The sequence below is a fragment of the Chlorocebus sabaeus genome, chromosome 23 (assembly GCF_047675955.1).
Source record: "Chlorocebus sabaeus isolate Y175 chromosome 23, mChlSab1.0.hap1, whole genome shotgun sequence".
Classification (NCBI taxonomy): domain Eukaryota; kingdom Metazoa; phylum Chordata; class Mammalia; order Primates; family Cercopithecidae; genus Chlorocebus; species Chlorocebus sabaeus.
In genome coordinates this window covers 49,117,490-49,131,409 of record NC_132926.1, presented here as the reverse complement: position 1 = coordinate 49,131,409, position 13,920 = coordinate 49,117,490, and the positions used below count along the sequence as shown (strand labels likewise).

Below are 13,920 nucleotides of genomic sequence, written 5' to 3'. Positions count from 1 at the left end.
GACAGAGTGACTCTCTCTCAAAAAAAATAAAAATAAAAAGTCTAGTATAACTGAGAGCAGAGTCCCAGCTACACAGGAAGCAGAGGAGGGTGAGGATCACCTGAGCCCACAAGTTCAAGACTAGCCAGGGCAGCACAGTGAGACCTGGTCTCTTATTTAAAAGAAAAAAAAAAAAGAAGAAGTCTAGGAAACAACATAGCAGGATTTGGGTTAGGCAAAGATTTTTCTTTTTCTTTTTTTTCAAATGGAGTCTTGCTCTGTTGCCCAGGCTGGAGTACACTGGCGCAATCTTGGCTCACTGCAACCTCCGCCTCCTGGGTTCATGCGATTCTCCTGCCTCAGTCTCCCGAGTAGTGGGATTACAGGTGCCTGCCACCATGCCTGGCTAATTTCTGTAATTTTCGTAGAGTCGGAGTTTCGCCATGTTGGCCAGACTGGTCTCGAACTCCTGACCTCAAGTGATCTGCCCACCGCAGCCTCCCAAAGTGCTGGGATTACAGGTGTAAGCCATCAGCCCAGCCAGCAAACATTTTTTTTGAGACAAGGTCTCACTGTGTCATCTAGGCTGGAGTGCAGTGGCATAAACATGGCTCACTACAGCCTCAACCTCCCAAGTTCAAGCAATCCCCCACCTCATCCTCCTAAGTAGCTGGGACTATAGGCTGTGCCACCACGCCTGGCTAATTTTTACATTTTGTGTAGAGGTGGCATCTTGCCTTGTTGACCAGGCTAGTCTCAATCTACCCACCTCAGCCTCTCAAAGTGCTAGGATTACAGGGAAGAGTCACCTCGCCCAGCCAGACAAAGATTTCATAGACACCAAAAACATGACCTGTAAAAGAAAACACTGAAGAAGTGGACTTTATACAAATTAACATGTGTTCCTAGAGGGATACTATAAAGAGAATGAAAAGGTAGTCCACAGAGCAAGAAAACAAATTTCCAAATCACATATATGATAATGGCAATAAGAATCTGAGCCCATTTCAGGCCGGGTGCAGTGGCTCACACCTGTAATCCCAGCACTTTGGAGGCCGAGGTGGGCAGATCACGAGGTCAGGAGATCGAGTCAATCCTGGCTAACATGGTGAAACCCCATCTCTACTAAAAATACAAAAAATTAGCGGGCGTGGTGGCGGGTGCCTGTAGTCCCAGCTACTCAAGAGGCCGAGGCAGGAGAATGGCGTGAACCCAGGAGGTGGAGGTTGCAGTGAGCCGATATCCCACCACCGCATTCCAGCCTGGGCCACAGAGCGAGACTCCATATCAAAAAAAAAAAAAAAAAAAAAAAGAATCTTAGCCCATTTAAAAATGGGCAAAATATTCAGACACTGCAACAAAGAAGACAAGCAAGTGGCAAATCAGTACATGAAAAGATGCTCAAGATACTCTGTCTCTAGAGAAATGTAAATTGAAATCACAATGAGGTACACAGAGTAGTACTATATCAAGTGTTAGTAAGGACAATATCAAGTGTTAGTAAGGACATGGAACAAGTGGAACTCTCATATACCACTGGCAGGAATATAAAATGGTTCAACCACTTTGGAAAATAGTATGACAGTTGTTTTCTTTTCTTTTTTTTTTTTTTTTTTTTTTTGGAGACAGAGAGTTTCACTCTTGTTGCCCAGGCTGGAGTGCAATGACGCGATCTCGGCACAGTGCAACCTCCGCCTCCCTGCTTCAAGTGATTCTCTTGCCTTAGCCTCCAAGTACCTGGGATTACAGGCATGCGCCACCACGCCTGGCGAATTTTGTATTTTTAAGAGAGACGGGATTTCTCCATGTTGGTTAGGCTGGTCTCAAACTCCCAACCTCAGGTGATCCACCCAACTTGGCCTCCCAAAGTGCTGGGATTACAGGTGTGAGCCACTGTGCCCAACGTGACAGTTGTTTTCTAAATTGTTTTTTTTCCCCCAGACAGGGTCTCTCTCTGTGACCCAGGCTAGAGAGTAGTGGCATGATCTCTGCTCACTGCAGCCTCAATCTCCTGTGGTCAAGCAATCCTCCCACCTTAACCTCCTGAGTAGCTAAGACTACAGGCCTGTGCCACCATGCCAGGGTAATTTTTAAAAATTTTTTTGTGGAGACAGAGTTTCATTATGTTGCCTACACTGGTCTCACACTCCTGGACACAAGTGATCCTCCCACATCAACCTCTCAAATTACTAGGATTACAGGTGTGAGGCATAGACACCTACTATATACCTAACCACCCCACTAATAGGATTTATAATATAGAAATAAAAGCAGGCCAGGCATAGTGGCTCACGCCCATAATCTCAGCACTTTGAGAGGCCAAGGCAGGAGAACTGCTTGAGACCAGGAGTTCAAGACCAGCCTGGGCAACGTGGCAAAACCTTGTCTCTACAAAAAGATACAAAAAGTAGCCAGATATAGTTGCATGCGCCTGTAGTCCCAGCTATTTGGGAGGCTGAGGTGAGAGACTGCTTGAGCCCGGGAGTTCGTGAGTGCAGTGAGCCATGATCATGCCACTGCACTCTAGTCTGGACAACAGACATCTTGTCTTTTAAAAAAAAAGAAGTAAAAGTAAACGTTTATACAAAGATTTATACACAAATATTCACATCAGCTTTATTTTTAATAACCAAAAACGAGGCTGGGTGCAGTGGTTCACACCTGTAATCCCAGTACTTTGGGAGGCTGAGGCAGGCAGCTCACAAAGTCAAGAGATGAAGACCATCCTGACCAACATGGTGAAACCTCGCCTCTACTAAAAATACAAAAAATTAGCTGGGCGTGGTGGCACGTACCCGTAGTCCCAGTTTCTCGGGAGGCTGAGGCAGGAGAATCACTTGAACTCAGTAGGCAGAGGCTGCAGTGAGCCAAGATCACGCCACTGCACTCCAGCCTGTGCAACAGAGCAAGACTTTGTCTCAAAAAAATAATAATAATTTTTTAAAGTCAGCCAGGCATGGTGGTGCTTGCCTGTAGTCCCCACTACTCAGGAGGCTGACGCAGGAGGATCAGTTGAGCCTGGGTCGAGGCTGCAATGAGCCATGATCATGCCACTGCACTGCAGCCTGGACCACAAAGTGAGACCCTGTTGCAAAGAAAGAAAGGAAAGAAAGGAAAGGAAAGAGGCTAGGTGCAGTGGCTCATGCCTGTAATCCCAGCACTTCAGGAGGCTGAGGCGGGCGGACCACTAGGTCAGATCAAGACCATTCTGGCTAACATGGTGAAATCCCGTCTCCACTAAAAATACAAAAAATTAGCCGGGCATGGTGGTGGGCGCCTGCAGTCCCAGCTACTCGGGAGGCTGAGGCACGAGAATGGCGTGAACCCGGGAGGCAGAGCTTGCAGTGAGCCAAGATCACACCACTGCACTCCAGCCTGAGTGACAGAGTGAGACTCCATCTCAAACAAAAAAAAAAAAAAAAAAGGAAAGGAAAGGAAAGAAAGGAGAGAGAGAAAGAAACAGAGAGAGAGAGAGAGAGAGAGAGAGAGAGAAAGCAAGGAAAGGAGGGAGGGAGGGAGGGGTGGAGGGAGGGAGGGAGGGAGGGGTGGAGGGAGGGAGGGATGGAAATACAGTTTTCAGTTTACTATAAACTTAGTGGTGGGCACTGCAGCTTGTGCTTGTGACACTGAAACAGAAGGATGGCTTGAAGTCAGGAGTTTGAGACCAGCCTGGGTAGTATAGTGAGACCCCCATCTCTATATAAAAGTCTGGCATGGTGGTAAGCATCTGTTGTCCGAGGTACTCAAGAGGCTGAAATGAGAGGATTGCCAGAGCTCGGGAGTTCAAGTGTATAGTGAGCTATATGACAACTGTACTCCAGCCTAGGTAAGACCAGCCTAGGTGAGACCTCAGTCTCTAAAAAAAAAATTAAAATAAAATAAGTAAAATTTAATATGCACTTACCCTATGAACCAGCAATTCTACTTTTTACTATGTGACCCAGTATTTACCCAGGATAAAAGAAAACATGAATGTTTGTACTTTATTCTTAACAGTCTAAATCTGGAAATAACCCAAATGTTCATCAAAAGGAAGCAAATTTTGGTATTTCCATATAATAAAATACTGATTGGGAACAAAAAATAAAAACTGGGCCAGGCGTGGTGGCTCACACCTGTGGTCCCAGCACTTTAGGAGGCCAACACAGGCAGATCGCGAGGTCGGGAGTTTGAGACCAGCCTGACCAACATGGCAAAACTCCGTCTCTACTAAAAATACAAAAATCAGCGAGGCGTGGTGGTGCATGCCTGTAAGCCCAGCTACTTAGGAGACTGAGGCAGGAGAATCGCTTGAACCCTGGAGACGGAGGTTGCAGTAAGCCGAGATCATGCCACTGCACTCTGGGAGTGAGACTCAGAGCGAGACTCCGTCTCAAAAAAAGAAAAAGAAAAAGAAAAAGAAAAACTATGGATACAATCAAGAACATGGAAGAATTACAAAACTGTATACTAAGAAAATGAAGGTAAATATATAAAAGAAGCACATGATGTACTGATTCCATTCACATGACATTCTAGAAAAAACAAAACTATCTAGAGTGACATAAAATAGGCCAGAAATTGCAATAGGGACAGTGGTAGAAGCAAGGGAGACTACAAAGGAATATGAAGAAATTTGGGGGTAATGGAAATGTTCTAATTCTTAATTATGGTGGTGGTAATACAGGTGCACATATGTACCAAAACTCAAACTGCAGGCCGGGCGCAGTGGCTCACGCCTGTAATCCCAGAACTTTGGGAGGCAGAGGCAAGTGGATCACCTGAGGTCAGGAGTTCGAGACCAGCCTGGTCAACATGGTGAAACCCTGTCTCTACTAAAAATACAAAAAATCAGCCAGGCGTGGTGGTTCGCGCCTGTAATCTCAGCTACTCAAGAAGCTGAGGGAGGAAAATCACTTGAACCCAGGAGGCAGAGGTTGCAGTGAGCCGAGATCGTACCACTTCACTCCAGCCTAGGCAAAAAAGCAAGACTCCATCTCAAAACAAACAAACAAACAAAAAACAAAACTCAAACTGCACATTAAATACCAGTGCATTGGCCAGACGCGGTGGCTCACACCTGTAATCCTAGCACTTTGAGAGGCCGAGACGGGTGGATCACCTGAGGTCAGGAGTTCAAGACCAGCCTGGCCAACATGGTGAAACCCTGTCTCTAATAAAAATACAAAAATTAGCTGGCGTGGTAGTGGGCACCTGTAGTAACAGCTACTCGGGAGGCTGAGGCAGGAGAACTGCTTGAACCCAAGAGGCAGAGGTTGCAGTGAGCAGAGATCACACCATTGCACTCCAGCCTAGGTGACAAGGGGAGACTCCATCTCAGAAAAAAAACAAAAATAAATAAATAAATACCAGTGCATTTTGTATATGTAAACAAAGATATAAAAGGTAAGAGTGACATGGCATAAATATAGACAGAAAGTTTTTAAATCTACCTGACATCATTCACAAAGGTAAACATAAAAAATAAAACTAAAAACCACACTGAAAGAAAAATAAGAGGGTATGTTTATGATTCTAGAGAAAGAAAAGTCTTCTTTAAAAGCAAAAACTATAAAGGAAGAGAAAGATAAATTTTATTCATCAAAAATTAAAAACTTTAGACCATAAAAAGAAAAGAATCTAACTGGTAGATAAATTTTCAGCATGTGTAAGAAATTATTGGAATCCAGAATTCAAACAAAACAACACAAAACAAAAAAGGAAGACCACCTAAAACTCAATAGGTAAAAAATGCAACCCAAAGGACAGTGAGAATAAGCAAATTTACCCACAAAGAAATCAAATGGATAACAAATATGTAAAGATGATGAACCTCACTAGCAATCAAGCAAATGGAATGCCATTTTCACTCAAATAATATCAATAATATTTAATATCAAATGGTGGTGTGCATGTGTGAAACAAAAGGTAATACAAGTGGGAATACTGGCTGGTACAAATCCTGTAATAGAACTATAGAAGGAATTTGTAAGAGTATATATTAAATATATACTCTCAACACTCAGCAATTCTACTTTTTGCTTTTTACCCTAAAGAAAATCACATGCACACAGAAGGCATGAACAAAGATACCAACTGAAGAAACATTTATAGAAATGAAAACTTGCTATCAGCTTAAATACCAAAGAGAAATGGCTAAACAAACTAGGATACATTAACACTACCGATGCAATTCAAAGAAACGAAACACCTCTACATGTAGTAACATGGACAGGTCCCCAAGACCTACTGCTGACTGGTGAAAGATACAGAACAATATTATTTGTGTAGAAATAAATGAGAAAATGCTTACATGTAATGATTACACAAATATAGACTTGCAAAGGTACTTATGAAAGGAGCTCTGTTGGGATGAAGGGGACGGAATTGGGGAAAGGCTATTATTCGGGGTCCTGGTCAAACTTTCACTAGGAGAATGTATTTCTGTATTATTTAAGTGTAAATTAATACTGTTAAGTACAAGTTTAAAAAAAAAAATCAATCTGCTGATTTTAAACAACCTTGGAACTGTTATCTGAGGAACTTCCTTCCATGGAACATAAGTATGGTTGCTATGTCTTATAGAAACAGGTTCTTAAAACAACAACAGTTTGAGAAGCCCTTACCACCCCTGGCCTACAATACCATAATAGTTTGCAATAAATATGAATGTCTTTTTTTTTTTTTTTTTTTTTGACAGAATCTTGTTCTGTTGCCCAGGTTGGAGTGCAGTGGTGCAATCACAGCTCACTGCAGCCTTGACCTCCCAGGTTCAAGTGATCCTCCCATCTCAGCCTCCCCAGTAACGAGGACCACAGGCATGGGCCACTATGCCAAGGTTTTGTTTTGTTTTGTTTTTTCAATTTTTGGTAGAGACAGGGTCTTGCTATGTTGACCAGGGGGTCACAAACTCCTGGCCTCAAGAGAGTTTCTTGTCTCAGCCTTCCAAAGTGCTGGGATTACAGGCATGAGCCACTGTGTCCGGCTATATTAACGTCTCTTAAATCTCTCTCCCATATTGCCGTCAAAGCTTTCTTAAATACCTCTTGATCCAAGATGCTCTCAATTCTATTACCCTGCTAATTATCTTCATAACAGTTGTCACTATCTGAATTTATCTATTTATTTACTTATTTACTGTCTGTCTCCCACTAGAATGGGAATGGCAAGACAATTTTTAATCCATATGATTTTAGTCAAGCCATTTAGAGTTTTCTTACATTATGAAAGATACATTTTATTTACTTACCTTAGTTGGAAAAGGAAATTTGGAAGGTTCTGTTTTGCATGGTGTATGAATAGCCGTTAGAGGGGGAGGCCATGAATGCGTCATCTCCTGAAATGTAATTATTACAGTTTGTTTTCAACCAGGTCAAGGATAAAAATTATACAGCTAAAAACCAGATTTGTATTTATAAATACTGGTTTCATGACAGCTCCTCCAAAATTCTACATAGTCAATAAATATTAAGCACAATTGTGTGTAAGGCACTATGGTGTAGGTAGTAATAAGATTAGTAAACATTCCCTGGCTTTGAGGAGTTTACAATTCAAATTATGAAACCTGTGAATAGTTACAGAAATCAGCCTGTAATCAAATACAAGGCACATAATAAAACACTAAAAAGGAAGAGCTTGCTGTGATAGTGGGAGGAAGGGGACAATGATAAAGAAAACAGCTAACATTTACTGTGTACTTTGAATGGGCCAGACACTGTGCTAAGTGTTTTACATGTTTATTACTCATTTAGTACTCACAATGACATGATGAGGTTGATACCACTATCATCCTATCTCTATTTAGGATGAAACTGAAGCACAAAAGTTATTTATTCAAGGCCATACACTTAGTAAATAATGAACATTATATTTCATCCTCAAAAGTCTGACTATAGAGTCTATATAATTGTAGAAAAAATTTGTCAGGGGAAGAAATCAGAAGAGAAATTTCAAAAACACATGAGGAGGAAAACGGAAAAGCAAGACCCTAAGTTTGATTTCATTCAATACCTTCTGCCTAATCTTAATGCCAAATATGTCTGGGTGAGGTCTGGTAAGATTACAATGTGTATGTTAGACAAGCCGAGAAGACAGAGGTATGAGAATAAGGAGAGAGTATATTATTTCTGGCATTTAGTTCAAAGTAAGTCATCAGGTAAATTAAGGAAACGCAACAAATTAATAGTGGTATAACACCTAGGAATTTATCGCATAGCAATATCCACACAGTTTTGTAAAGATACACATACAAGGGGCTCACACTTCAAAAACTGAAACAACCTAGGTAGTCAATGTGAAAGTTGTAAGAATCAAAATGGAGTCACTAATATTTTTATATGTATATATTAAAAAAAAAAACACCCTGAGCTGCAAAAGACCATGAAGAAAGGTTTCTCATGCTTGTATGCCTGATAAACAAAAAAGTCTACAAAAACCACAACCTTGCACAAAGGTCATCAAAACCCTAAACCAAAAAAAGACTTCCATAAAGACATCTGTCCAGCTTGTCCGACCTCAGACTGGTGTCCTCCTTACTACTGATCTTTCAAAAACAATTACGTAATCGTCTTCATTTTTTCCTTTAAAAACCTTTGTCTCTCTTTACCTCCTTGAATGTGCACATAGACTACTACGGCACATGTACTCCCAATGTAATGCTCTATTCCCATCATCTTTTCTTTTAGAGAGTCTCTGTTATTTAGGTTGACACCAACACAGTACAGATTAAATAAATTACCAGACATCTACACCAAGTAGACATTAAAATGAGAAATTTAACTGTTGATACGTAATGATCTCCACAGTATTTTATTAACTGACAAAGACGAATCACAGTCTATGTCCTAGTTAATGTTTAGCTTTGGGCAACAGAATGACAGAAGGAAGAAGAGACAAAGGAACTTGATATTTTACTACTTGAACCTCTTAAAACAGCCACCTGCACATAAATGCTCTTTATCCCCTTAAAATGCTTTGTTTTTAAATAGAATTTCACTTCCTGAAATAATTTTATATAATAGATTGCTTCCTACATCCAGCTCTAGAATATCAGCTCAAAAGCATAACATTATGACCACTATATTCCCAGTGGTTGACACAAAGTAGGTGCTCAATGAGCATGCCTTGAATAAATCATTTTTTCAATAAATATACATTACTTTTAGAGTAATTTTTTTTTTAAGTTCATGATGGGGCTCCTAAAAATGATATGACTACAAATACAAAGAAAATATGAAGGGAACACACACCTGAAGTTCCTTGCATACTACAGACAGGAAAGGGAAAAGGAAACAAAAATTCATAAACTCAGCTTTTTAGCATTGGCATTTTATATCTCAAATAGCAAAACTCTCAACTGAAAATTTGATTTAATACTCCAAGTATCATCAAATCACTGAGCACCTATTAACTAAAGGCCAAGTGCCAAGCCCTTGTACATATAAAATATAGATCTCAATACCATTAAAGAGATCATTAAATGTAAGAAAATCTTTCAGGTACTAATAATTCTATGCACTGTTGAGGATTCAGAGGAAAACATTTATGCTCCCTTACACTTTTTATATACATGACAACTAAGAAATGTATGACATTCAAATGAAAGAGCTGTCACTGTGGTCTCATAATCTGATATGGGGGAAGAAGGATTTCACTGGGATTCCAGGAAAAAACAATCTATATATAACTGAAGAGGTAGGAGAAATACATTCCAACCTTACTTTATTTAAGGAGGTAAAAGAGCAAGGAAGTATGTGGCTTAGGGAAACCAGTTTGGCAAAAGTGGTCAATCAGTAATGAGATAGGTTAGGATTGGCCTGCGGATATTAAATTTGGATACTATTCTTTCTATAGTCTTAGAGAGCCACTGAAAATTTTTAAGGGAAAAATTAATTTATGAAGACTAGGGCCTGAAGTAAAGAATCAGGTAGCAATGCAAAAGACATATGAGCAGGGAGATTCTGGAGGCAGAAAGGCTGAATGAGGACTCAGTGTTATAATTATTGAAGCTCAAGGTGGCAGAAATGGGAAGGAATGGATATTTAAAAAACAAAAATTTTAAAAGTCTACATCCAGTTTTGCAACTACATAGAATATGAGGAAGAAATTAGAGATATTTAGGATTCTACACTTACAAGCATGGGAAAGTGGTGTACTACTAATCCAAGGAAGTCTGATAAGTATGGCTTTAGACATGTTGAGTCTGAAGCAGCAAAGAGAAATAAATCCAAATGGAAACTCAGCTAAGAAGCAATTAAGAGACAAACCAAAACCCAAAGGAGGTCAATGCAGGAGAGAAAGACTAAACAGCTGTCAAACAGATAAAACCAAGAATGGTGGAAAAGACAAGTCAAAGAGCAGAAAGAGCAGAGGCTACAAGAATGCACCTGCACTTAAGAGATAAGAGAAGGCACAAGGGTTCCAGAAAGGGCAAAAAAAGAGAGGCAAGAAAGGTGGAAGGCAAACAAAAACAATGAAGCATAAAAACAGTCAAGGAAAGAAGAATGTTTCCAGAAGGAAAAAATAAATAGCAGAAAGAATAAAAAGAACTCAAATGATGCCTCTGGATGGAGGGAGAAAGATAATGACCATAGAGAAACAGGTTCTGCAAAATGGCAGAGGTAAAAGGGAGATTACAGTGGGCTAAAGGAAAGAATGGGAAAGAAAAGAGTGGAAGCAACCAATGCAGGTAGTCTTTCAAAGGTGTTCACAGTGAATTGTAAGTATAGACACAAATTCAGGAGCTCACAAAAAAAAAAAACAAACAAGAAAATACAAGTAATATGTGACTCAGTTTTCTCCACTAAGCAAAAAGTAGTTATTGTCATTCAATAATTCACTGGACTTTCTCTTTTTCTAATAGAGTAATGTACTTTTTGGTCATGTGTCTATTTTAAACATGTTCCATTAAATATCCAAAATGTTGGCTGCGCGTGGTGGCTCATGCCTATAATCCCAGCACTTTGGGAGGCCAAGGCAGGCAGATAGGAGTTCCAGACCAGCCTGGCCAACATGGTGAAACCTCATCTCTACAAAAAAAAAAAAAAAAAAAGTAGCCAGGCTTGGTGGCGGGTGCCTATAATCCCAGCTACTCAGGAGGCAGAGGCAGGAGAATCACTTGAACCCGCGAGGTGGAGGTTACAGTGAGCCGAGATCATGCCATTGCACTCCAGCCTGGATGACAAGAGTAAAATTTCGGTTCCAAAAAAAAAAAAAAAAAATGTGTAAAACAGCCAGGTGCAGTGGCTCAGGCTATAATCCCAGCACATTGGGAGGTCGGGCGGGGGGGGGGGTGGGGGAGGGGGAGTAACTTGAGGTCAGAAGTTCAAGACCAGCCTGGACAATGTGGTGAAACCCCATCTCTACTAAAAATACAAAGATTAGCTGGACGTGGTGGTGGGCGCCTGTAATCCCAGGTACTCAGGAAGCTGAGGCACAAGAATCACTTGAACCCAGGAGGCAGAGGTTACAGTGAGCCGAGATCATGCCACTGTACTCCAGACTGGGCAACAGAGTGAGACTCCATATCAAAAAAAAGAAAAAAAAAAACAAAATGTGCAAAACTGGAAGGAAATCTATTACTGTAAGATTTGACCAGTATGTACAGATGAACAAAAGCAAAGTATTTTGATCATAATGGTTTGACTGATAACTACTGAGTTTTTTGCACTTCAAATTATTAACAGTTAAGCATGAAAAAGTACGGTTATAATTGGCTTGTTGATATTTTCCAGGCAAAGTAAGTGTTAAGATTAAAATCTGTTTTACTTAAAAGCAAAGAACATGGCTGGGCGCGGTGACTCACACCTATAATCCCAGCGCTTTGGGAGGCCGAGGCAGATGGATCACCTGAGGTCAGGAGTTCCAGGCCAGCCTGGCCAACATGGTGAAACCCCATCTCTGCAAAAATACAAAAATTAGCTGGGCATGATGGCGGGCACCTGTAATCCCACCTACTCACCTACTCAGGAGGCTAAGGTGAAAGAATCGCTTGAATCTGGGAGGTGGAGGTTGCAGTGAGCTGAGATCGCACTATTGCACTCCAGCCTGGGCAACAGAGTGAGACTCCATCTCAAAAACAACAAAAAAAACCACAAAGACCAAAACTAGCTCTTTGAAGGCAAATGGTAAACAAAGAAGATAGTAAATTATTTATGATGGACATAATCAAGTTACAAATATAAGCAAACTGTTGCTTCAGATCCTTTGTGAATTACAGAGGGTAAGAGGGTGGCAGAGCATAAAAAATTAAAGAGATTGAAAAGATTTTTTTTAAAAAACTTACTTTTAGGATTTCATCCACACAGCTCACATCACCAGAAGCTGATGCCTTGAGAGAAAAAGCAGCACACATTAGATTTTTATCAGTAGATTTTTAGTATTTGCTTCACAGACTTAAAAACATTATTAAAAGTATTTATGACCCCATTACTCTAAATCAGTACACTGTTTAGAATCTTTGGATTAATTTCCTTAAATACAAATTTTTCAAGCACCAGAAAATTTTAATCACCAAACTATACAAAGCTGGGGGAACTTTATAGTTTGCAAATGTTTTAAGTTTTTTATCCTATATTTTAGATTATAAATAATTTTTAGAATGTAATTTTTCAGGTGTGCAGCTTGTCCAAAAATTTAAGCTTATCTATATATAAAATCTATCATGACACTAAGATACATCATTTCACATAAACAAAGTTAACCCATTTATGCCAGAGGTTGCAAATTTTTTGTGTGAAGAATCAGACCTCGGCGATGACCTTGAGCAGTAGGATATAAGTAACTCCTACGAGCTTAGCATTCCAATAATGGAACACTAAGCATAAATGGGTTAAATAAGTATTACTGAAAGATTACTAGTCTGGAATATGGACATTTTACATAGTCTTTCTAAATCACAAAAAGCAAATTGCTTATTCTAAGGCACAAACAGGAATTAGACAGCCGAACTCAAGTCAAACTCTAAAGATCATGTTGTTTAAAGAAATAACAAATTACCATTTTACTGTTCTCTTGAGAGGAGTAATTAGATAACAAATGCCACTCAAAGTGAGTTTCCCAAGGCTACTGGAAAGATGTTTTAAATGTTTGCAAAACAGCATTTTACATTACCTGGATTCTTCCTTCCACCCTTTTGAGCTAAGAGTTGTAATTTTTTGGCTACTGACATTGTTTTCCAAATTTTTTTTTATTGCACAAACTACATGAAAAGATAAAATTTGGGGTTGGGTGCGGTGGTTCACGCCTGTAATTCCAGCACTTTGGGAGGCCAAGGCAGGCGGATCATGTGAGGTCAGGAGTTCAAGACCAGCCTGACCAACATGGTGAAATGCCATCTCTGCTAAAAATACAAAATTAGCCGGCCATAGTGGCACATGCCTGTAATCCCAGCTACTCGGGAGGCTGAGGCAGAATTGTTTGAACCCGGGAGGTAGAGGTTGCAGTGAGCCAAGATTGTGCCATTGCACTCCAGCCTGGGCAACAACAGCGAAACTCTGTCTCAAAAAAAAAAAAAAAAGAGAGACAGAGAGACAGAGAGAGAGACAAAATTTGGGCCAGGCATGATGGTCATGTCTATAACCTCAACACTTCGGAAGGCCAAGATGAGAGGATCACTTGAAGCCAGGAGTTCCAGACCAGCCTGGGCAACATGATGAGATACCCATCTTGAAAAAAAAGATATAATTTCAGCTATTTCACAATGAAATGTTCCAAAAGGCTTTGGTAAGCAATTCAATTTAAATTTCAAACCATCACTATGAACCTGGAACAGCTGTCTCCATCCTTTAAGTACAACCAGAGAAAAGGATCACAGCATTCAAAGTATACAATATTACCATTTCCACAGACCCGAAAGTCCCATTTATCATAACCATACACCATGACCTGCATCTCATTCATTAGTATCAATGTAAGCACAGAAAAGTTAATTTTGTTTTTAAACAACAAAGGTATATTGTTCCA

General features: G+C 40.2%; 1 protein-coding gene across 2 annotated transcripts in view; it reads right to left on the bottom strand.

Annotated features, from left to right (window-relative positions):
* The window catches only part of AFF4 (ALF transcription elongation factor 4), an 89,982-nt gene that overhangs the window by 46,750 nt on the left and 29,312 nt on the right, over nucleotides 1-13,920 (bottom strand). The window contains exons 4-5 of one of the 2 annotated variants that reach the window (XM_008014405.3): nucleotides 12,242-12,286; nucleotides 7,208-7,294 (exon numbers count right to left, since the gene is read on the bottom strand). In XM_008014405.3, the coding sequence (XP_008012596.1) occupies nucleotides 7,208-7,294; nucleotides 12,242-12,286 (132 nt within the window). The remainder of the gene's footprint in view (nucleotides 1-7,207; nucleotides 7,295-12,241; nucleotides 12,287-13,920) is intronic. The other variant, XM_008014406.3, reaches the window with a different exon arrangement.